The 24,521-nt window shown below is 43.3% G+C and overlaps 1 protein-coding gene across 1 annotated transcript in view; it reads left to right on the top strand.

The window, feature by feature from the left end:
* LOC103593977 (unconventional myosin-Ie-like) overlaps positions 1-20,114 on the top strand; it is a gene marked incomplete at its 5' end in the record, with an annotated part of 28,594 nt that extends 8,480 nt beyond the window's left edge. Inside the window, 5 exons of the mRNA XM_008577130.1 lie at positions 2,783-2,929; positions 4,498-4,655; positions 6,759-6,851; positions 9,834-10,035; positions 19,883-20,114. Of these exons, the coding sequence (XP_008575352.1) occupies positions 2,783-2,929; positions 4,498-4,655; positions 6,759-6,851; positions 9,834-10,035; positions 19,883-20,114 (832 nt within the window). The remainder of the gene's footprint in view (positions 1-2,782; positions 2,930-4,497; positions 4,656-6,758; positions 6,852-9,833; positions 10,036-19,882) is intronic.
* Positions 20,115-24,521: the final 4,407 nt, after the last annotated feature.

The following is a 24,521-nucleotide window of genomic DNA, read 5'->3' as shown; positions in this document are numbered from 1 at the left end:
AGTTGGCAAGCCCTGCTGGTGAGTGGCAGCCATAGGTAAAGTTAGTCTTAGGGCTTTGCAGGTCGTTTCAACAGCTACCAGGTAAAACTGGTCTTAGGGCCACAGCAGACTGGTTCAGCAGCTGGGTTTGCAGAAGATTCTTGGAGCAGATGCATGTGTCCCTCGACTCTGATTTAATTTGGGTATGACAAGAATGACCCAATTTTTATGACCAACTTTCACACTGACAAGCCTGGGGTAGTTTGCTATAGCTCTCTCTGCCCAAGGATGGCCCTCNAGTTGGCAAGCCCTGCTGGTGAGTGGCAGCCATAGGTAAAGTTAGTCTTAGGGCTTTGCAGATCGTTTCAACAGCTACCAGGTAAAACTGGTCTTAGAGCCACAGCAGACTGGTTCAGCAGCTGGGTTTGCAGAAGATTCTTGGGCAGATGTATGTGTCCCTCGACTCTGATTTAATTTGGGTATGACAAGAATGACCCAATTTTTATGACCATCTTTCACACTGACAAGCCTGGGGTAGTTTGCTATAGCTCTCTCTGCCCAAGGATGGCCCTCAAGGTAGGGACCTTGTCATATTCATAGGGCTGAACAGAGAGACCACAGGAGTCGCAGTTTAAATGGATCAAATTCTACATGGAAAAAGAATCCCCAGTCCCAAAAAGAGTCTCTACCCCCCAGTCTTCCATGTGATCCACCTGCTCACCATCTGGCTTTGTCACACCCACGGTAGCCCTACTGGAGCAGCATAACAGGAGCCCAGGAGCAGAGCACAGGTCCTAGGGGATACAGCCTGGCTCTGGTTCTTAAATGAACCATTTCTTTGGCATTTCCTACACTTGGGACAATTAAAACCTTACCATGGTCAATTCGCTGATGCCAATTTACCTAATTTGTTTTCAATACCTGGAAAAGCACTTACAATCCCTAATGAAACGTCATTTTTTTAAAGGACTGCTTCAGTTCTTTGACAGTGGTACTTGGAGATACTTGTAAACATATATTGTGAAGCCTTTGGGGTGGTGGCCTCACTCAATTGAGCCAGGGAATAAATTAACAGCCAGGGAATAAACATTCTCAGTTATATATTGTCACTTTCCAGAAAGTCTAGGCAGGCCTGGAGATGAGGCTTTGTCTGGTCAACCTCCCCCTACCACTAAGCATATTCCTCAGGACTGGGCAATGGCCTCTCTTCCATCCCCTCTATAGAGCATAATATTTTCTCCTCTTCTGGCATGAGTTTCTCCACAGTCCTACCCTGTTCAAACACACAGTTCCTGCAAAGGTGTGTTCTTTCCTTGTGCAGCAAAATTCATGAGCTTGAAGGTGATGAGTGTTTGCTTGCTATTTGTATATGTCTTTTTTATCTCTNATTTACCTAATTTGTTTTCAATACCTGGAAAAGCACTTACAATCCCTAATGAAACGTCATTTTTTTAAAGGACTGCTTCAGTTCTTTGACAGTGGTACTTGGAGATACTTGTAAACATATATTGTGAAGCCTTTGGGGTGGTGGCCTCACTCAATTGAGCCAGGGAATAAATTAACAGCCAGGGAATAAACATTCTCAGTTATATATTTTCACTTTCCAGAAAGTCTAGGCAGGCCTGGAGATGCGGCTTTGTCTGGTCAACCTCCCCCTACCACTAAGCATATTCCTCAGGACTGGGCAATGGCCTCTCTTCCATCCCCTCTATAGAGCATAATATTTTCTCCTCTTCTGGCATGAGTTTCTCCACAGTCCTACCCTGTTCAAACACACAGTTCCTGCAAAGGTGTGTTCTTTCCTTGTGCAGCAAAATTCATGAGCTTGAAGGTGATGAGTGTTTGCTTGCTATTTGTATATGTCTTTTTTATCTCTGTACCTTGATATAGCTGTCATTCTAGAAGCACCTTGCACACAGTATGAGCAGAGCACCATTTGCCAGAGTGTTCTTAATAAGTGCATATGTAGCCCAGGACGTGGGCTTCCCTTTGATAGCGGAGTTTACAATTCCTCCAGTTCAATTTTTTCACAATAGCTACAACCATATCATAAATTCTACTGAGTTGGAACTTAACGTGGAATTGTTCCTTTTCAGCCACACTCTATTCATAACATTCTGGGTTTTTATGATCTTAAGAACATAGAAGTTGAATTCGAAAATGGATAATTCATGAGCTTGAAGGTGATGAGTGTTTGCTTGCTATTTGTATATGTCTTTTTTATCTCTTTACCTTGATATAGCTGTCATTCTAGAAGCACCTTGCACACAGTATGAGCAGAGCACCATTTGCCAGAGTGTTCTTAATAAGTGCATATGAAGCCCAGGACGTGGGCTTCCCTTTGATAGCGGAGTTTACAATTCCTCCAGTTCAATTTTTTCACAATAGCTACAACCATATCATGAATTCTACTGAGTTGGAACTTAACGTGGAATTGTTCCTTTTTAGCCACACTCTATTCATAACATTCTGGGTTTTTATGATCTTAAGAACATAGAAGTTGAATTCGAAAATGGATTTTTTTTTTTAATATGGGCTAAATTGCCCTTAAATTCCTGATTTTAAAAATTGTGTGGAAGGAGTATTTTGATTATGCTTTTGGTGGGCTATAAACTTCCTTCAAAAGCAGATTTCAGCAATGCTGTTATATAATGCATTGTCATGTTTTGTTTTAAAGATTATCTGTTATAGAAAGAAAGACTATCGAAGTCTAGCACCGTCCTACAGGATAAAAGAATGAGTGAAAACATAATGGAATAAACAAAAGCACAACTTTGGTTAAGTTTGTCCAATCTCTTTTCAGTACTATGCAGGATGACATTTTTATCCTCCATGAGCAAGAGTATGACAGCTTGCTTGAATCTGTCTTCAAAACTGAATTCTTAAGCCTCTTAGCAAAGCGTTATGAGGAAAAAACGCAGAAGCAACTACCTCTGAAATTCAGCAATACGTAAGTACACATCTGAGCCCAAACTTCTGAGTAAAACAAAAGGGGCCTTGTTCTCAGCCTAGGGGTTCAGGCTGAGAGGAGGGGAAGTCTGCGGGGCAGGGAGGAGGTCTGCCTGGGGTCCAACTGTCTCCAGTGGCTTCGGTCAATCCCAGCCCTGGATGCCACAACTTCTCCAGTGGAATCTTAGAGCCTGCAGAAGACAGTCTGGATGGTGGGGTTCAGGCTGAGAGGAGGGGAAGTCTGCGGGGCAGGGAGGAGGTCTGCCTGGGGTCCAAGTCTCCAGTGGCTTCGGTCAATCCCAGCCCTGGATGCCACAACTTCTCCAGTAGAATCTTAGAGCCTGCAGAAGACAGTCTGGATGGATGTCACAGACTTCAGAAAAGTCACTTTTGCATTTCTGTGAAACAATAACTTCATAGAATGGTGTATTTTATCATTTAGGCAAAAATCACCAAAGTGAGGTAGGGAAAGGCCGATCCTTATGTATCGCCAGTGAATATGTATTTTATTTAGCAGAGCAGACATCAGTAGAGTCAGGCTGTTGAAAGCGGATGAAAGTGATTGGTGTGGGGACTTAAATTCTTCAGATCAATGCATAGTAAAGCCTACTGTTGGGGCACTTGGGGACTTGGGGCTGTGGATGGTCAATGTCCTGTGTCTCAGCTCACCTTTATTTGTTTGGCAACATGGTCTAATGGACCAGACACTGCATACTTTTAAGCTTCTTATCTCCTATTTGCTGAGGGAGACTTATGTAGCTTTTCTTTTTAAATTTCCCTGTCTATAAAAGGGAAATATCCTCTATCTCTTCCTACTCAAAAGAATGAGGCCAAGACAAAGCCCTGATATCATGATGAGGGAAACTTAAAGTAAGCAGCTCATTAAAGTTATGATTTTTCTTTCTTACATGGGCAAATATAAGTTTAAAAAGCAGAATACGGATTGCACGATATTGGCATATCTGCGGCATGGAAGAATGAAAACTGGCTGGAGAGTTTGGGAATTGTGGGAAGGCCACCCTTCTGCTTGGACTTTGGTGGCTGGGGTTTGGCTTCTTCCGTACCTGCGTGGGGAGTGAGGGTGAAGGAATAGAACACAATCAGATAGTAACCACGTGCTGTACTAAGGAGTCTTCAGCAGTACTGAGTCTGCCTGCCATCTCTCAGTCCTCCACAAACACAAATCCTGGGAAAGCAGCAAGAAGCACAATGACACAGCACACAGGTGTGGCCTGGGAATTGTCCCCTTCCTCTGTCCTCCAAGCAGTCACCCCTGAGACCACCTGACAAAGTGACATTGGCACATTAATGGGGAACCTCCCTCACCAGCTGGTTTCTCAGTCCCTGGGCCCCTGGTGCTTCTGCCTCTGGTGCAGTGGTCAGCTGGCAGCCGTGCCGCACCCGTGGAGGCTGTGTCCACCCTCGGGTCTTTGTGTCTGGTTTAGGTTGTCTGGTCTTGCCTCATGTTAACAGCACATTTTCCCAGCAGCAGAATCCCGTGCTGGGGTCGGTGAGCACCGTTTTCTCACTGGTTTATTCAACTTGTTCATTCCAACAAATGTGTTACAGGCTTGAACTGAAGTTGAAAAAGGAGAACTGGGGTCCCTGGAGCGCAGGGGGCTCCCGGCAAGTGCAGTTCCACCAGGGCTTCGGTGACCTGGCCATCCTCAAACCGAGTAACAAAGTGCTGCAGGTCAGCATCGGACCCGGGCTGCCCAAGAACTCCCGTAAGTGCTCTGTGGGCCCCGCCAGGCACCGCTGCCCCACACCAGACTTCTGTCCAAATGCTGACTGCATACACACGGATCTGGGGGCTTAATATCTGTACATCTACTGCTTCCTGTGGCTTGGGTTTCCCTCAGAATGGAACATTTCAGACTAAAGCAACATCCAGGAAAATGGGCAAGCTAAGACTTTCTGAATGATTTCGTTCTTATGTATAGTACACCTGGCATTACAATACGAATTGTGTTTAAAACAAATCAAAGTTTGTTGGCTTCAAATTTCCCGGCCCTTTCCTGTCAGATCTTGTCAACAATGCACACACTATCGTCTATGCCAATCTTAAAGAAATTGACCACATTTACCAACTCCCTATGTGTTTTCATTTATATTACTACAAATCAGATCTGAGATCTCTGCCTCCACTTCAGCGTGCTTCATTAGAAGATGCACAGGCACGAACACTCACACACTCTACCTCATGCCCCAGTCTAACTCCTTCACTGGCTTTTGATTCTTTTTCTTTTTATAATTGATATTTATAAACTTATATTTGTAATGAACAGCATAGAATAATCGTATATGCTGTGTATTCATATAATGTAAATATCTTCCTAAAATTTAGCCCAGGTGTGTGATCAATGAAGAGTATGTCATGTATAAAACAGGCCTTTATCAAATTCACCTACAAACATATGCATTGGCATGTACTCTAACATATTCATACAATACAGATAAACACTGTCATACATTTAGATGTGTAGAGCCACATGGAAAATGTGGGTGTGTCTGTGTATTAGTTGGTATTTGCAGAAAACAGCACATTTCTGTGAAAATTTTTTAAGAGATCCAAATAAATAAATAAACTGAAATAAAAGGATGTGGGCAGGGTTAAAGGAATAAAGTAAGGATGCAGGGAGAAGGAACAGCGGGAAACCATTATTACCTCTAAGTCTGATGCAGCAGAGAGAGGAAAGAGTCGAGCCGAAGGATGCACACAGAAAGTAGGTGGGAGAAATGCCCCAACCCTCCCGCCTCTGGAGCTCCAGTCTCCTGTCAGTGCTTCCCACTGGTGTGCAGAGGCCTCGCAGCCCACAGGACTCAGACCCCAGGGCACAGAGCAGGACAAAGAAGGGCTGCGAGTGGGCAGCGGGATGTGCGTGAGCGTGTGTGAGCCCTGTTCAGTAGACCCCAGGGAGGAACGCTGTCTCCTTTGGTGCCTTGTGACAGCTTCATTGGGTGGGGGGAGGGAAGGGGAGGGGCAGGGGAGGGTCTGGGTGCTGAGAGGGAAACCCCCACCAGGCCACTTCCCCTTGCCCCAGGGCCCACGTGGTTGGTTCTCCTGCAGCCTTGGCAATTCCTACCCTTCTCTTATTCTTCAGCTCTTCTCTTTACAAGAAATTCCCTCCGCACCCCTCTCCCCACTGCTTTGATCCTACTCTCTTTCATGTCTCACTTGACATCTTACTTACCATTTTCCCTCCCACCACAGATGTCTCTGCAGAGATCTCTTCTGGCCACCCATGGCCCTGCCATCCCAGCCCTCACTCTGGCCCACGGTGATGTTCCGTTTAGTGCCACCGTGTATTCTAATTCCCTCTTGTCTGTGTCAAGAGTACAAGTCTGCTTCTACCCTTCATGGTCTCCGTGTTTAACCAGAAGACTGTAGAACACAAACCCTTGCAGGAATGGCCTTTAACACAGGCAGGTGTGTGGTTAGTGCTGGAGTGTGCTTCGTGCTGTGATGACGGCATGCGGCGCTCACATGTTGAGCGTCTGTGCACTGTTTAGAGCATGAGTGCAAACACCAAAATGTTCCATCTGTGTCTACTGAAAGTCTGCAAAAATAGAAGCACCTCTGTAAGATTTTCAGTTTCTCTTTGAGAAACCACTGTCTCTAATGTTGCAAAACTGTACTTCTATAAACATACCCTCCGGCCCTCCCATCCAATGGCAACCACTATAGCACTTATATCAAAGTCTCCTGCACATATGACTGACACCTGGATTCTAAACTTCTCAAAGTTTTCCATAAGCAAAGAACTATCAGGAGCCAAAAAACCAAGCAGTAGTACTGATTTTACCTTCGTCTTGCTTGTTTACTTCAGGCCCTACCAGAAGGAACACCACCCAAAATAGAAGTTATTCCAGTGGGACTCAAAATGCCAACTACCCAATGAGAGCCGCTCCCCCTCCCCCAGGTAAGCCAAGCATGCACCGTAGCTGGGGGCCACTAAATCTGGATTCATACCATGTAAAGTATCTTTGGGAAGAAACCCATTAGCAAACAAATGCACACGTATTAGCCAGCCGTGGGCCACTGCAGTGCCAGAGGTACTCCTACCAACACAGTTGCCCTACTCGTGACCCCAAAAGTCAGGAAAAGTAAGAATGAGACTGAACTGTGTCTGAGTTAACAATCTGGATTTCATTATCTTGCAATATTACTCCCAAGGCTCCCACCATCAGGAGCGGAGAAAGAAGTTCCTTGTCCATGACAATGTTGTCAGTTTTAAGACAAAGGATGCTACCTTTTGGGAAATAAAAAGGTTGTTGGGTATAACCCCACCACCACTACCCAGCTCCAGTCAATACCAGTACAATATTTTGCAACTAGGTAATAGCTTAATAAATGAGTGGAAAAAGTTATTCTTAGATAGGAGTTAGGAGGTCTGCTCCAAAAAATAAAGTAATATCTGAATTACAAAATTGTTGCAAAAGCTTTTTTGGCCCTTATGTTTCATATTTCTCATTTTGTTAATAATAAAAATATAATTTACAGATCAATAAACCCCATACCCAAACACATTTAGCACTTTTTGCCCCTGATAATCTGTTTAGTGTTTGAAGAGCACTTTTGAAATTCACAAAATATTTATACATCACTCAAAAAACCCAGTTCATAAAGATCTGCTCCCAGAGTTTGGTATTAATTGTTTAGTATTCTAAGTCTGAAAGAATCATTTTGGGACCACACCTGATTCAAATCATACTAGATGAGAGAATCCTATTTGTATCCATGTCCAAGATAAGAAGTAAAAAGCATTTCTTAAGTCTCCTGCTCTGGAATCTCACAGCTGGATTCTAAATATGGACATTGGTGCCTAGCAGTGAGAAACTAATTCCCATCTCTTTTGGAGTCCCCATCCTGCCTGGACCAGCTACCTCTTCTCCTTCTGTCTTTATCCTTGAAGAAAATCCAAGTGCAAAGGAACCTCAGAGGAGCAGCATGGTATTTGTATCACTACATATGCGCTGGCCTCGGTGCAGAAGTCTGGCCAGGACCACCTTTGCCTCAGCTAGGTTGGCAAAAGTATCCTCAGACCAAATCAGGCCATAGAGTAATTGAGCATGGCTCCCAACCTCTCTAAGTGACAGTTTTTTCATCAATAAAATGAGGCAATCGGACCTGAATCCATTCAATCAGCACTTCTCAAACTATCTATGGTGAAGGACCACAGTTTTTTGTTTGAGTATTTTTTTAAATTTCTAGTCTATCATAAAGCATACTTTTGTAACATATAATAAAAATTAATCAGTAGAAGAATGGAATTTTAAAAACATGTAAAATATAAGTCAAAATGTATTACTATCAGAGTCAACAGACATGAAATATATCTGTCAAACTACTGTGAGTATCTCTGATGCTTGCTCTTAATTTCTGAGCTCATCGTGGGCGAGTGGGCACACTTCAAGTATCACTTCCCCAGGGCACGTCTCACTCTGATGTGCCCTTCGCCTTTCCTTGGCAGCCTTGGCAGCAAGTGGGGTCTCACTGCCCTCCCCTGGTCAGGCACCGTGAGCCCATACACATTTCACTCACCAGGGGAATCAGGGTAAGGTGGAGAGAGAGGCTGTTTTCCCCAGATGTCTAGTTCTGATCTGGCCTGAGTGGCCAGTGGGAGGAAATGCTGGATGAGGAGCCACCCTCTTGAGAGCTCCACCCCTAGAAAACTGTGGCTCAAAGAAGAAGCTCCACCTATTGTTAGTGGGGAGGAAAAAAATCCCACTTCTGCAACAATACGGATATAGACATAGAAAATGCATGTCAGAGATGGAAGTGACCAAGTGGATTCTGAACCAATCTCCTTGTTTCCTTAATGAAGAAACTGATACTATGAAGGTCAAATATCTTGCTCAAAATCAACACAGCTGTCAGAGGCAGAGCCAGAACTGAACCTCTACCCGCTTACAAACTAAGGTTCATCCCATTGGGTAATTTGGTTGGAAGCGTTTCACAGTGTGGCTTACCGAAGTAGGCCCTGGGGAGTCTTGCTGCCATGCTTCTCCACTCTGCACAGTTTTGTCAGTGGGAGAAGGGATAAGGGCTTCTTCATACATAGCATGGAATGATAATGCCCCTTTCAGCCAACACCTGTGGTTCGGAGCCCAACGCCATAATGCATTCCTTACCAGCTAATGTGATCTTGACTAGAAATTGCTGTTTGGCTAAGAAAGCTTACACCATCAGGACTGATCCAACCAGGTGGCCACGTCTCTCTGGCCCGTATGGAGTGCTCCCTGCACCTCACAACATGCTCCTGCTCAGGATGCTCAAGACTGACCCCTTGAAAGTGGATGTGCAGCTGTTTAAATAGCTGCCTGCCAGCCCCCATGAGTCATAGCCTCATAATTTTTCAAGGACTCAAGAATGTGTCTGCCAGCTAGCTGCAAGCTTACCTTTCCTGACTGTGGGCTTTGAAACCCTAAACATGTGGGGATTCTATTGTCAAATTCAACAAGCATGTGCTGAGTGTCTGCTCCATTCCAAGAGCTCCTGGGCAGTTTACAATGTACTAGCTATATCCTGTTGTACACCTTAATGTGCAGTGTTATTGGGTAGGCAATGTATTAGTTCTAATCTTCGTGATATATTAGCAGCAATGCCCTCCATTTTTTCAGATGGAGGAAGTGAGGCCCAGAGAAGTTAAGTAACTCATCTTTAGACAGTAGATGAAAGAAATTTGGAGAGCCTGTTTGCAAAGGATCAGAAAGTTTAAGCTTTGTTTTTTTCTTTTCTTCTCTGTAGGATACCATCAGAACTCCATTTTTTCAGATGGAGGAAGTGAGGCCCAGAGAAGTTAAGTAACTCATCTTTAGACAGTGGATGAAAGAAATTTGGAGAGCCTGTTTGCAAAGGATCAGAAAGTTTAAGCTTTGTTTTTTTCTTTTCTTCTCTGTAGGATACCATCAGAACGGAGTCATCAAAAACCAGTTTGTGCCACATCCCCACGCTCCTGGAAACCAGAGATCCAATCAGAAAAGCCTGTACACCTCCATGGCCCGCCCACCGTTGCCACGACAGCAGTCCACTGGCTCAGACCGAGTGTCACAGACACCAGAGAGCCTAGATTTCCTCAAGGTCCCAGACCAGGGTGCTGCAGGGTAAGATTCCCATATCCTGTGGGTGAAGCTGTTAAGCTCCATCTCCATCAGTCACATCATGGGTTCAGGGATTTCTTTGGGCTGTTGGTGCATGATTCTAAAGTTCAATTTTCCACCCAAATGCTAAAATCCAAGACCAAAGGCCGTGGGGCCTTTGCTGACATTTCTAAAAATGCAGCCAAGTCAAAAGCACACAACTCATTTCATTCTCCAGGGAGGGTTTACATCCTCTTCAGCCCCAAAGTTTGATTACTCTGTGCCCATTTTGGCTCTTTGGCGTGGTGGAGGAGTAATGGGATTTTTGATTTATGTCTGTGTCTGCAGTTGCACAAATACAACAGCTCAAAGAGTCTATAGCAACATTAAGAATAACATCCCAGCATTCTGTGATGTGGATGTTTGTTTAAGAATATGGATCTTCATGGCTTTAAAATGAGAGCCTTTCTGCCTTTTTAGAATAGAACATGAAGATTGGTGAATAGAACCCATACTAATTAGCCTGAGGAAGTAAAGATTCCTGAATTCTGTGTAAATAATCAAAGAGCTATCAGTGTGAAAAGGGCATTAGATATGTCCTATGGAGTCACAGGGATAGAACTAGGGCCAACTTCAAGACCAATCAATGAATTCTACCAGGAGGTAGATTTGGGTACCAGTAAAAGAAAGAACATTCTAGCAGCCTGAAGATGAACTGCCCTAGGATATAAGGGGCATGTTGTCCCTGGAAGTATTCAGGCACACCATGGATGGAAATCACAGGCAGTAACGCTGTCAAATGTCAGACAAGGGGGAAGTCAGACCTGGAAGAGAATCCTGTATCAGCTTGTATTACCTACCTAATGCTGGACCTGGTACTTACCCTCCCTGAGCTTCGGTTTCCTTGTCTGAACACTGGTGCGTTACCATCAAGCTTGCAGGGTTGGATTGTTGGGAGGACTAGAAATACTGTATTAAAAATACCTAGCATGGCACTAGGCATGTAGGAGGCTACTCAGTTAACTGTCGCTTGATGACAGTGATGGATACTGTATTAAAAATACCTAGCATGGCACTAGGCATGTAGGAGGCTACTCAGTTAACTGTCACTTGATGACAGTGATGGTGATGATGATGATGATGATGATATAACCATTATCTCTTAGTGGTTGAGCCAGTGACTTGTGAGGAATCTTCCAGCTCTGCCCGATTGTCAGTGGTGTAGTTCTGTCTGCTGCATCTGGTAATGGGCCTGCTCTAGCCCACTCTCTCACCTCTCCCCCTCCCTCATGCCCGCTCCATTTTTCATTTTCTCCATATCTAGAACAATGAAGAAGTTTCAAGTGAGGATCAAGAGACTTGTGTACAAAATAGACCCATGCTGGGAAAGAAACAACAGCTCCTTCTTCTGGGTGGGCAGCCACCCATTCACCTCCATACCCCATTATTAGATGTCTTACCTCATTTGTGCTACAGATATGAGAGCACCTTATTTTATCATACAGATGGCCATCAGTAGAGTAGATGCCACCTTTTATTAGATTTCTCTCACCCTATTTCTTCCCTTCCTTTTCCCTCTACTCTTACGCAAGTAGCTATATCCCACCAGTTCTATTGACCATGGTTTACCTGATTGGCTTGGTCTAAAGCAGTAGTTCTCAAATTCTAGTGAGCACCAGAACCTTCTGGAGAGCTTGCTGGCCCACGCCAGAGTTTCTGATTCAGTAAATCTGGGATAGGGCTCAAGAATTTACATTTATACCAAGTTCCCAGGTGATGCTGATGCTGCTGACCACATTTTATAAACTACTGGTCTAAAGGCACCTACTGTGTGATTGATAAAGCCAGGGGAGTTTCACATAAAAGTAGATTGGAAGGGTGCTCTTAAGATAATGGGATTTTTCACTCTGTAACCTAGACCTACGCTGCTCAGATGAATGAACATCACTAAAAATAATAACACAGTTCCTCCTGGGCCCAGTTTGATGTCCCAAAAAGTAGGCAGGGGATTAAAGCAATCAACAAAATGCACCAAATCTCTTAGCTCTGTCTCCTAGCTTCCTACTTGCTTTGGTTTTGGCAAGCAAAACCATCTTTCCAGCCTGCTTTGCAAGTTACAGACTTGCACAGCAGCCAGCTAGGAGCATCTGTCAGCCAAAAGCAGGCAATTTAGGAACATTGTGTCTTAACCGAGGCTGCTCCCTTCCAGCTCTCAGCTGTGTGGTTCCCTATTTAAGTCTTATCACACCCTTTGCCATCTTCTGGCCTAACGACCAAGTAAGCAGGATGCTATCTTGGAGACTGGCTGTGAGGATGGAAGGAGAGGACACCTTCACAACCATCCACCAGGCAGTAAGATGTTTCTGACTGTCTGTTGTAGGTAAAACTCTATCGTTGAGCACGCTAAGTCCAGTAGCTACAAGAATCCTCACCAGCCTCCTCTTTGTACCCATTTAAATCTGCTGTGCAGACATTTCTTAAGAAATAGTGATCTGGTCAAAATGTTACACTTTTGTTTATTATTATTCATCTTCTAAAACACATAAAGGTAAAAATTAAAAGTTTCTAAGGTGGCCAGAGACCTTGGACATGACATTTAGGGAGCCTCGTGGTTACCTAAATTTAACAGCTTCTCCTCTTTGCCAGGAAAACATGAGTTACGTTTATTCTACAAGCGCTTGTTGGAGCACACAGGAAATTCTGGAATCCCAAGCCTGTACCCATTCCCTAAACATAAGGAATCTTATATACATCACAGTTCCAAGCAGTGACCTTGAAACTTTACTATTCTGTAAAACAAGACTACCACAGTCTTTCCTTCTTGGGCTTTCACATCCTGGGTTTATCTTTTCTTTCTCTCTCCCACCCCTTAATGCACTTTTTCTATATAGACTTATTTAGCATATGCAATCATTTCTTTTGGATCATCTAATATGGATAAAATCAAATGATGTAATTAGCACCTCAAGTTAATTCAGGAAAGTCTCTATCAGTTTATTTTAGGTTCAATCAGTTGTTTTTGGAGAGAGCATGAAGCCTTCACTAAATTAATGACTACCTCAGCTTCCCAACTGGATTCTTTACCTTTGCATTGCAATATTTGTGCACCTGGTAGCTATTGTTGTTATCATACTCCAAGAAAACACTAAGAGTCACGAAGAGGGAATCATTATCTTGCAGTCCCTTAGTATAACTTTTGAAAAGTCTGAGTGAGGTTAAAGATCTTTCCTGATTCTTAAGGAAAGAGAACATGATAAGTAAGAATCATGTAAACAGTTCATTCATCTACCTTTCCTCTGACTTCATAGGAACAATTGACTTGCCAATCAAGTGTGCTTTTTAATTTTCCCTCCTGTAACTGAAATGTACATAATCTACCTGCAGTTCATTACTGGAAGTATTAAAACCCAGACTAGAAACGTCTGTTGCCCTTTTTAATCCTGTAGTCCATTTCAAGGGAGGAGAACTTCAGGAAATTTCAGGATACTCCAGAGATGAATCCAACTAGAAGTTGAGGAAACAGAAAAATATTAAAAGTGCTCAGTGGTAGGGTTTCTGGCCGTGCCACAAAGGAGAGATTGATAGAAACATTTAAATGCTGCCTGTGTGTCTCTTGTCAAGACTCTCCTAATGGAGTCATATTTTCAAGGGGCTTAAAATTTCCAACAAATGTCCAATAGCAATATTTCTCAACCCATAATCTACAGGAGCAGCAGCCGTATCCTGGCCCGGGCAGACATGGAGCTTAGGAATTCCTGGCATCCATTCCCACATTTCCAGTAATGTTTATAGATTCAACCTTTTGGAACAAAAATGTCCAATAGCAATATTTCTCAACCCATAATCTACAGGAGCAGCAGCCGTATCCTGGCCTGGGCAGACATGGAGCTTAGGAATTCCTGGCATCCATTCCCACATTTCCAGTAATGTTTATAGATTCAACCTTTTGGAACAAAGCACATTTTTAAAAGCCAATGAAATAAAGTGCCATTATTTTTCTTCTTGGAATTTCAAGACATAAATTTCACATCTGCAGAACAAAGAGGTGATATTTGAAAGCTTAATCCCAGTTCTTCCTGGCACAGACTAGGCACACCCCCCCAAGGAGGCACGGGAGCTGCAGAGACATTCACAAAAGGTGGCAGAGAACACGGGATTTGCTAATCCAAGAACTGGGTGTGAGTCCCAGTTCATTTGTTCATTCCTTTGGTTTCATTCATCAAATCGTTACGGAATCATAAAAGAGGTGATATTTGAAAGCTTAATCCCAGTTCTTCCTGGCACAGACTAGGCACACCCCCCAAGGAGGCACGGGAGCTGCAGAGACATTCACAAAAGGTGGCAGAGAGCACGGGATTTGCTAATCCAAGAACTGGGTGTGAGTCCCAGTTCATTTGTTCATTCCTTTGGTTTCATTCATCAAATCGTTACGGAATCATGTGCCTTCTATGTGCTGCCTCATGCTTGTCACTTAATCTTTCTACACCTTGGCATCTCGCCTGTATAATAGGAGTAATAATAATATAATTTCAAAATCAATTCCTCAGGGTTTTCTTGAAGATTAAGTAAGGTCTTTGTACAGGATGCTATAAAGCACAATGCAACTTGGAAGTTGTTTCGTATTTGTTTTATTATCATTGTTCATCTCCTTTGGTCTTGCAGGGAACTTTTAATATTCTACTGGGATTGAAAGGTGGGTGTCCCCTGGCTCAGTGGCTTTCTTCTTAAAATCGCAAATCTCTGGCCTACCTAGAACTCTGGACTCCATAAGGCTCTACACTTGAGACATTGCTGGACATAATGGGGAGAACTGGCAGCCCAGGGAAGCCAAGACTAGTGGACAAGACAGAGAGAAACCTTTCCCCTAACACGTACACACAATAGCTGCACCTGTTCTCTGTGGACACAGAGCACCAGCAGAACAGAGATTTGTGCAGTAATATTGCAACAGTCACTAGACACTAGAGCTTCATTTGTACAATTTAACTAAAAGTCACAAAGTCCTTCTCACTTTTTACTATTCCACAACCTCTTCCTGACTAAATATCTTTGCTCCGATCACTGTAACAACTCACCTCCCATGGAAAATGATGCACATTACCAAGGCAGAGGGAATGAACTAGCCCTCAATTTAGAGAGGGTTGTTGTCATTTGGGTTTTGTTTTCCTGTGGGCTTTTGGCATCTCATGAGATTCCACAGATGTCCACAAGGGCTCAAATGTCAGTTGGCATCTGAACATCTTGGAGCAAAGGCACCACTTGGCCTTCCCCGGTCACAGCACAGGGCTTCTCTTGCAGTGCGAGTTTTTTTTTTTTTTTCCTTTTTGTCCGGCAACGGGATCGCAACCCTCAGTGTTGCGCCCGCACCGCGATCAGCCAGTGAGCAGGAACCGGTCTCCACATGGGATCCGAACCCTCGGTGGGAGCGCCGCCGCACTCTCAAGCGGCGCACTCTCCAGTGCGCCACCGGGCCGGCCCTGCAGTGCGAGCTTTCACAGTGCAAACTGGATGTGATGTGCTTACATCACACAATGCCAGAGGCACCAGAATTACCTAACTTCTGCAGAGCCACTACAAAACAAATGTCGGCCAGGGGTTTTAGCAAGAGTGAATGTGGGTTGCCATGAGGGTAATGTGGGGACAGTGGTGTGCTGGTCTCAGTCACAGGAAAGAGCCGCCAGTGACGTCCGTGTTGCCCTAACACACCTGTTCCTAACGCAAAGTGCAGAGCTCTCATCCGGCTGCACCCACGCCCCTGCCCCTGCTCCAGCCGCGTGGAACACGCCACTCCCCAGCAAGTGACCCGCCTCGGAGCTGCCCCGGCCTCTTCCACCTCCAGCTGTAAAGTGCTGTGAACCCCATTCGGGCATATGATAAATGACCAGTTGCCAGCATGGTAGCAGTTGTCCGGGGCTTAGGACAATCAAGCCAGCTGTTGCCGTGGGTCTACACAGGATCCCAAATTCCTCAGGGAATTCCTGAGGTTAACTTTGGCCGGTAGCTACTCCTCTTGAGGAAGTAGCTTTGAGATGATCAAAGAGCATGAAGTGGCTGTGTGCACCTGGTGTTTGAATGCTCCGCCCCTGCCACCCTCTCCCCCCCCTCCTCCTCTCTGACCCCGTTCATCACCCCAGAAAGAAACCTTCCCATCAGCAGTCATTCCCCACTTCCCCAAACACCACCTCTGGCCCTAGGCAACCACTAATCTACTTTCTGTCAATATACATTAGCCTGTTCTGGACAATTCATATAAATAGAATCATGCTGCTTTTGTTAAATTTATTCCTAAGTATTATATTCTTTTTGTGTACTGTAAATGGAATCATTTTCTCAGTTTCATTTTAGGACTGTTCATTGCTAGTGCACGGCAGTACAGCTGATTTTCATATACTGATCCTGTATCCTGTAATCTTGCTGAACTCGTTTATTAGTTCTAATAGTTTTTAGTGTATTCCTTAGGATTGTTTATATGCGAGATCATTTCATCTGCAAGCAGAGGTATTTTCACTGCTTTTCCAGTCTGGGTGCCTTTTATTTTTCTCACCTAATTGCCCTGGCTAGAGTGTCCAGTGCACTGTTGACAGGAGTGGTGAGTGCTAACATCCTTGTTTTGTTCCTGTTCTTGGGGATGGAGCATTGTGTCTTTCACCAGTAAATGAGGTACACTAGGAGTATGTGGACAGAGGTCCTGCCCCCCAACCAGGGCTCATGAAGAAAGGTAGGAAGGCACCAGCATGCCCTACAGGAGGGTGCAGGGCTGGGACGTGAGCAGGGGCCACACCTGGCAGGGACTTTGTAGGCACCATGAAGGGTTTGGTCCTTTTCCCAAGACCAGAGAGAAGCTGTTAGAAGGACAAGGGGGTAACTCCCAGCATGACCCCCGAGTGGCAGACAGGATAGCCTTACCTGTCAGGGGTTCATCCGTCAGGTCTTACCCTGCCCCCACAGAGTGGGGGGCACCTTCAGCAGGAGGGACCTGCACTTAAGTCCCAGTGTTCTTGGGCTCTGGAGGCCTCATCAATCTATACTAAGTGACAGTATGGTTTCTTCCCCCGTGGACAGGAAGCTAAATTGCATCTATGAGTATTTGCATGTGTGTGTGTGTGTTCCTCCCTCCCAGGGAGTTCTAATGCCCACCCCACCCCCTTCCATTCCTTGCTGCTGAGAAATCAGATGACTTCTGGTATCCAGGCTAATGGCTTTTATTAACCAAATGCTGACACATCCCCAATACATACGGTGCCTAATTAAAAACCTGCTTGCCTGGCCAGCTTTCAGAGAAGCAAGCACTTCTCAAACAGGGAATGGGTTTTTCCAGTAGATAGGAAATGATGTCATGCTAACGATCTGTAAGATGCCTTTCCTCTGCAATAAAAGTGCTTTGTGTGTGTGTGTGGGGGGGGGGTCCTGGCCTGAGAGGAGTGGAGCTGAGTAGCCTTGAGGTTTGCTCCATCCCCCGTGGGCTGGTGGCAGAGCCCAGTCTCTGCAGATCACTGGGCTGCACCCAAGGAGCCCCACCTCTGCTGCGACATTCCTACCACTTTCTGGCAGTCAGTGCCCACCCCCTCATGATCTAACTTGTTCATCAGCACCCAGTGAGCACCTGTCATCACAGGACCTCAGCAAAGACAGTGGGCTGTGGCCTCCTGAAAGCTCAGCTCAAAACTGGGTGTGATTGTTCTTTCCAAAACTACTCCTCCCTCCTGCTTGCTTCTTTATGCTCTGCCCTTTTTTTTATATCTGCTGTCTTCTCAAGACATTTTTCTTCATGGTAGCAAAATAACAGTGGCAATTCCAGGTCAACATTTTAAAACATGTCTAAAATCTGCCTCAACTCTGAAAATTCCTTTCTTAGTCATTGGACAAAAATCCTACATTTCACTCTGATTGGAAAATTAGTCATGTGCCCATCTCTGAACCAAACTCTGTAGCAGGACAAAGGCTGTACCCTGAGTGGGTAGACGTGTCAGGGACTGCCCTGGGAAATGGGGTGAAGTTTATCCCACCTAAACTTCTTGGCTTCCTCATAATGAAAGTAGATACAATGGTCACCAGGGAGCAACCTATAATCTCCATTGTAAAAGTGGTCCATGGGGGGGGGTCCTGGCCTGAGAGGAGTGGAGCTGAGTAGCCTTGAGGTTTGCTCCATCCCCCGTGGGCTGGTGGCAGAGCCCAGTCTCTGCAGATCACTGGGCTGCACCCAAGGAGCCCCACCTCTGCTGCGACATTCCTACCACTTTCTGGCAGTCAGTGCCCACCCCCTCATGATCTAACTTGTTCATCAGCACCCAGTGAGCACCTGTCATCACAGGACCTCAGCAAAGACAGTGGGCTGTGGCCTCCTGAAAGCTCAGCTCAAAACTGGGTGTGATTGTTCTTTCCAAAACTACTCCTCCCTCCTGCTCCTGTAGGTGTTAACAGACATGGCCAGACCTAAGCCCGTCCCACTGTGTTGAGTTTCATCCCAACCCCTTTTAGAAGAAACTTTAAGCTTAAGTTCCTTTTGTAAGCAAATAAGTGTAGACTTTGGTTTTGGTCTATTCTTAAGCAAAGTGGGGGGAAAATAAATGTTTTCTATATTTCTATTTCCTTTTTTTCTTTTTTGCTAAATGCTTTTTATAAACATTTAATAAATAATTGTCTCAGATATAAATTTAAATATCTCACTAAATAGGAACAAGTTGTAGTTATATGCCTTTGAGACAATGTCTGAATGACAACTTGAGGCAGCATAGTATGTAGCAAGAATAAATTTAAAGTTAGAAGACCTAAGTTAAGTTTCTGGCACTAGAGATTTTTTTTATGATCATGACTTGGAGGAGAGGGGGTGTTACTGGCATGCAGTGGGTAGAGGCCGGGGATGCTGCTAAACACCCCGCAGTGCACAGGACAGCCCCTGCCTGCACACACACAACAAAGGATTATCCAGCCCCAAATGATGTTGAGAAACTGCTCTGGATAAACTCCTGTACAAGAATATTCACACAACAGTTTTTTGTAATAGTGAGAACTGGAACCATCCCAAATGACCATCAGCAGTGGACTGGATAAGTAAATTGGGACCATATTCATACAAGGAAATAGGATAAAGCAATCAGGTTGAGTTGAACTACCACTACGTGCAGCAACAGGGCTCGTCTCAAAAATGCTGAGTGCGTGATGGTATAATACGATTCCTTTTGTACTGTCAGAAAACAGGCAGGCTACGTATATTATTTAGGGATACTTACATGTGTGGTAAAACCACAGTGACAAGCGGCAGGATTACTCGTACAAAATGTACTGTAGTAGGGTAGTGGTTAATTCTGGTGGGGAAAGCAGTGTAGAGACGCACCTGCAGGTTTCTAAGGCATTGGCAAAGGTTTCATTTCCAGAGTTGGGGAAAGAAGGATAGATACACGTCTGTTCGTTTCATTATTTAAATGTATACATATGCTTTCTGCACTTTTGTATGGATGTGTGTTTTCCACATTTCTATGCCGGAGACACAATAATAACAGCAGCTCATGTTTATGAGGAGCTATGTGCAGCTGGTCTGGATGCAGCGGTGTTTACAACTGATTGATCGCAACCAGTTACAGATTTCTTTGTTCCTTCTCCTCTCCCACTGCTTCACTTGAGTAGCCTTAGAAAAATTAAAAAATAAAAAATATAAAAATATTTTTTAAAAAAGGAGCTATGTGCTTTTGCAAAGCCTTGTCAGGGAGGGTATTTTTGTTCTTAGAGAATGTTTAGGGGTTTATAGCGCCCACAGATGGAGCTGGATTTGAACTTGAGCAGGCCAGTGCCTGCCTCTGTGCTCCAAACCACCACACAGTGCTGCTGCCTTCTGTTGGTTCCCATCTCTCATCTGCCTCCACTCTCTCCACAGTGTCCGGAGACAAACAACCAGTCGGCCTCCCCCAGCAGGGGGCAGACCCAAGCCCCAGCCCAAGCCTAAGCCTCAGGTGCCACAGTGCAAGGCTTTGTATGCCTATGATGCTCAGGACACAGACGAACTCAGCTTCAATGCCAATGACATTATTGATATTATCAAAGAAGGTAAGTTGCTGGCTGGCTGGCTGGGACAGCCTCCTAAAGAGCATGCAGTCATATTGCTGTAAAAACTTGTTTAAACATGAAGGGAATTTATGGGCTCCTCTAACCAAAACTTGTAGAGGCAGGTGAGGCTTCAGGTTCAGTTCGATCAAGACTCCATCTTTTTTTTATTGCTTCTTTATGCTCTGCCCTTTTTTTTATATCTGCTGTCTTCTCAAGACATTTTTCTTCATGGTAGCAAAATAACAGTGGCAATTCCAGGTCAACATTTTAAAACATGTCTAAAATCTGCCTCAACTCTGAAAATTCCTTTCTTAGTCATTGGACAAAAATCCTACATTTCACTCTGATTGGAAAATTAGTCATGTGCCCATCTCTGAACCAAACTCTGTAGCAGGACAAAGGCTGTACCCTGAGTGGGTAGACGTGTCAGGGACTGCCCTGGGAAATGGGGTGAAGTTTATCCCACCTAAACTTCTTGGCTTCCTCATAATGAAAGTAGATACAATGGTCACCAGGGAGCAACCTATAATCTCCATTGTAAAAGTGGTCCATGGGATTGGCCAAGTGTTTTTTTAATTTGGTAGAGAAGATATATATATATATCATATTATATAATATATATAATATAGTTATATAGAGATAGAGCAAAAAGACATATATTATGTGATCATATAATTTGAACATATATATGTTCTATACCAAAAGATCTATATAATATATATGATTATATATATATATATAATCACACAAGTGCTTGTGGAAACAAAAAATAAAGATAACTTCTGACTTCAGATGTTAGAAAAAGCACCACGAAATGGTACTTGTGGTGAGGAGTGGGGAGAGTTCTCTGAGAGAGAGAGACAGAGACAGACAGACAGACAGAGAAGCCGTGGAGACTAGAAAGAGCAGGTCGTTTTAGGAAAACAGGTCAACCCTTGTCCAGGGAGCAGAATCCCCACAGAGATGTTATGGGAGATGAGATAAGCTGGAGATGGCCTGATGGTAGAAAGCCCTGAACGTCAGTCTTAAGATAACTTGCAGAGACAGTGGGGAACCATCATCCGAGATTTATGAGCAGAGCAAGGACGACCAGAGTGAATAGCAGTTCTTGGAAAATTTAGCTTTCAGGAGGAGGTGTCCAAGGACAGGTCCAGGAATTGTGGTTTTAACAGGTTCCTTCATCACATGAGCACACTCCGAGGACATGCCAGGTCCCTGGACCAACCTCCTCCCAAATGGCTTCTGAGTGTTGTTTTTTAATTTTCTACAGGATTTAATATTTTAAGCCATTTAGTATCCTTCCTCAAAGGTATCAGAGTAAAATTAAGTGTTGAAATAAACTCTTAGTAAACACAAACAGGATTTTTATTACCAGCTTTGTTCAGCAAAACTACTGAAAATGACCTAATAACAGGGAATTGGTTAAATAAGCTTACTGTGTTCAGTCAGTAAACTTTGATGCAAAACTTTTTTATTAAAGATAATAATATAAGAGGTACAGTATATTTATTTGTGAGGAAAGGAAAACATTAGGTGATAGATGTGGACTATACTCTCATTTTGTAAAAATATAAAGTATATATAGCTATATGTGTGTATGCAGATATATTTCTGTGTGTATGTTACAGAAAATATTTAAAGTGGTCTCCTTAAGTGTTGAATTTACAAGCAAGTATTACTTTCTTTTTCGTTTCTCAATATTTTCAAATTTTTCTAAAAATAACATGTATTAGGTATAATTAAAACAATTATATATTTGCACGTAAAATGTAGATTCCTAGAAGTTATCAAAACATGCTATCAGTTATCACTATCATTTAAACTATGTGTTGTGAATGCACAAATAGACATATAAATAGAAGAGATAGTATAGAATCCAGAAACAGATCCATGTATATATGGATCTGGGCGTTTAATATACGATAATGTGGCCTTTTAAATCAGAGAGTAAAGGATAGACAATTACTTTCCATTTTGAAAAGAAAAGAAGGGCCGGCCCGGTGGCGCATTGCTACAGTGCGCCGCTTGGGAGCGCAGCGGCGCTCCCGCCGAGTGTTTGGATCCCACATACAGACCGGTTCCCGCTCACTGGCTGAGCGAGGTGCGGACACAGCACCGAGGGTTGCGATCCCGTTGCCGGTCCCGGTCCGGTACGGGCGCGACACTGAGGGTTGCGATCCGTTGCCAGACACGAAAAAAGACAAAAATAAATAAAAAATAAATTAAAAAAAGAAAAGAAAAGAAAAGAAGAGCTCTTCCTCATTCACAAAAGAAATAATCAGATGAATTAAAAATCTAAAAATATATAATTAAATTATAGAAGTCTTAGAAGGAAAGCTAGAATATTATATTAATCTTTGGGTAGGAAAAGCCTTCCTGTGCGAGACATAAAACACAAAAAACATACATGAAAAGGCTAAACTAAAACCTTCTGTAGGGTGACAAGCACCAGGAGGAAAGTTAAATGATAGAAAACAGACCAGAAGAAAACACTTTACGCATGTAAATAGCTCCTCCACATGGATAAGGTGACAAACGATCCAGTCCAAAGGTGGGCAAGGCTGTTGAGGCAACAGATAACAGAACCTCACCAATCATCGATGAAATGCAAAGCAAAACATTTCACCTGTGACACCAGCAGAGCCTAAAATGTGACACAGTCCACATTCCCTTATCCAGCCCTTGGGGCCAGTTGAGTTTCAGAAATCAGAAGTGAGAGCCTTTAGGAAGTTTTGACAGTGTCTATTCCATACCTTATAACACTCCCCGTGGGTCCCAAGGTAAGACCTTATGATCTAACTCATTACTTCTGCCGTGAAACATAAGAGTATTCACAATTGTGGAAAGAGACATTGTAAACAAATCCACATCAGCTCATGTCACGTGTTGCCACCCAGTGAGCTACAGAAAACTTTTAATTTTCAGGACTTTCTGGATTTTGTCATTGCAATAGGAGTGTGGACTGTGATATCTGTGGTTAGTGAGGGAAATACGTACCCTTCTCCACTGTTTATTGCTGAAATAGTCTTTTGGGGAGGAAATTTAGCAGTAGTTATAAGAATTCTTAACTCCCCATGTCAAAATAATTACGTTGGATTTATTCTTCACCCTCTACAGCAAGATAAAATCCAAATAGGTAAATATTTAAATGCAAAGTAAAATATAAAAGTCCTAGAAGTGTGGGAGACTTATTTTTTAATAATATGTGTGGGAAAGAATTTCTAAAAATGATAGAAAACCAAGAAGCCATAAAATAATAGATCCATTGATTCAACTACTTAAGTATTAAAACATCATAAACAGAGTTATAAAAATGAGGGGGGACCTTTGCAAGACATAAGACAAATTCACTAATATATAAAAAATTCCTAACCAATAAGATAAAAGCCAACAACCAATAGAAAAACGGACAAATGATATGAACAGTGGGATATATGCGGCTATGGAAGAGAATACAAAAGCGCTTTTATATACTGATTTGAAACGATCTTTGATTCAAGGGTACTTCAGAAAGTTCATGGAAGAACTAATAAATAGATAATATGACTTCACGAACTTTTAGAAGACCCTTCATATATATTGTGAAGGTTTTTAAAAATACAGAGCATATACTATGCTATCATTTGTATACAAAAGGGGTAATTTTTATAAATACCTGCTTGTATATGCATGAAAAACTTCTCAAAGAATGTACAAGAAGTAGGTAATATTGTTTGCCTTCAGAAAAGGGATCTGAGTGGCTATTTTCATTGTTTATCCTTTTGTACTTTTGAAAGCTCAAAAAATAAATGTTTTAAATAAAGATAGTAGAAGGTTCATTCTCTTTGACCCAGGAATCTATCCTGTAATAGCGCTTGCACATGGGCACAGAGACACAGGGATGGACGTTTATTGCATTCATAGTGAAAAATTGGGAACAAATGTCCATCAATAAGGGAATAGTTATACAAATTTTTGTATGCATTGCAACTGCTTAAAAATGTGAGATGCAGACATGGAAAGACTATACCTATTAAGTATTGAAAAGCAAGATGCAGAATAGACAGATACAGCATGGTCTGTTTTCTGTTTGAAATGAATTTGTGTTGATAATCACACAGAAAAGTTCTGGAAGAATATACAAGGGCACTTCAAAAAGTTCGTGGAAAGATTCATATCACCTTCTTTTTTTTTTTTTCCTTTTTGTCTTTTTTACTGACTGGTAATGGGATCGCAACCCTCGGTGTCGCACCCGTACTGGGGACCGGCAACAGGATCACAACCCTCGGTGTTGCGCCCGCACCTCACTCAGCCAGTGAGCAGGAACCGGTCTCCACATGGGATCCGAACCCTCGGCGGGAGCGCCGCCACACTCCCAAGCGGCACACTCTCCAGTGCGCCACCGGGCCGGCCCTCATATCACCTTTTAATTCTATTTTACCATGAACTTTTTTCTTTTTTTTTTTTTTTTTTTTTTTTTTTTTTTTTTT

This window comes from Galeopterus variegatus, unplaced genomic scaffold (assembly GCF_000696425.1).
Source record: "Galeopterus variegatus unplaced genomic scaffold, G_variegatus-3.0.2 Scaffold1453, whole genome shotgun sequence".
NCBI lineage: Eukaryota > Metazoa > Chordata > Mammalia > Dermoptera > Cynocephalidae > Galeopterus > Galeopterus variegatus.
This window is presented reverse-complemented; position numbering and strand designations above follow the sequence as displayed.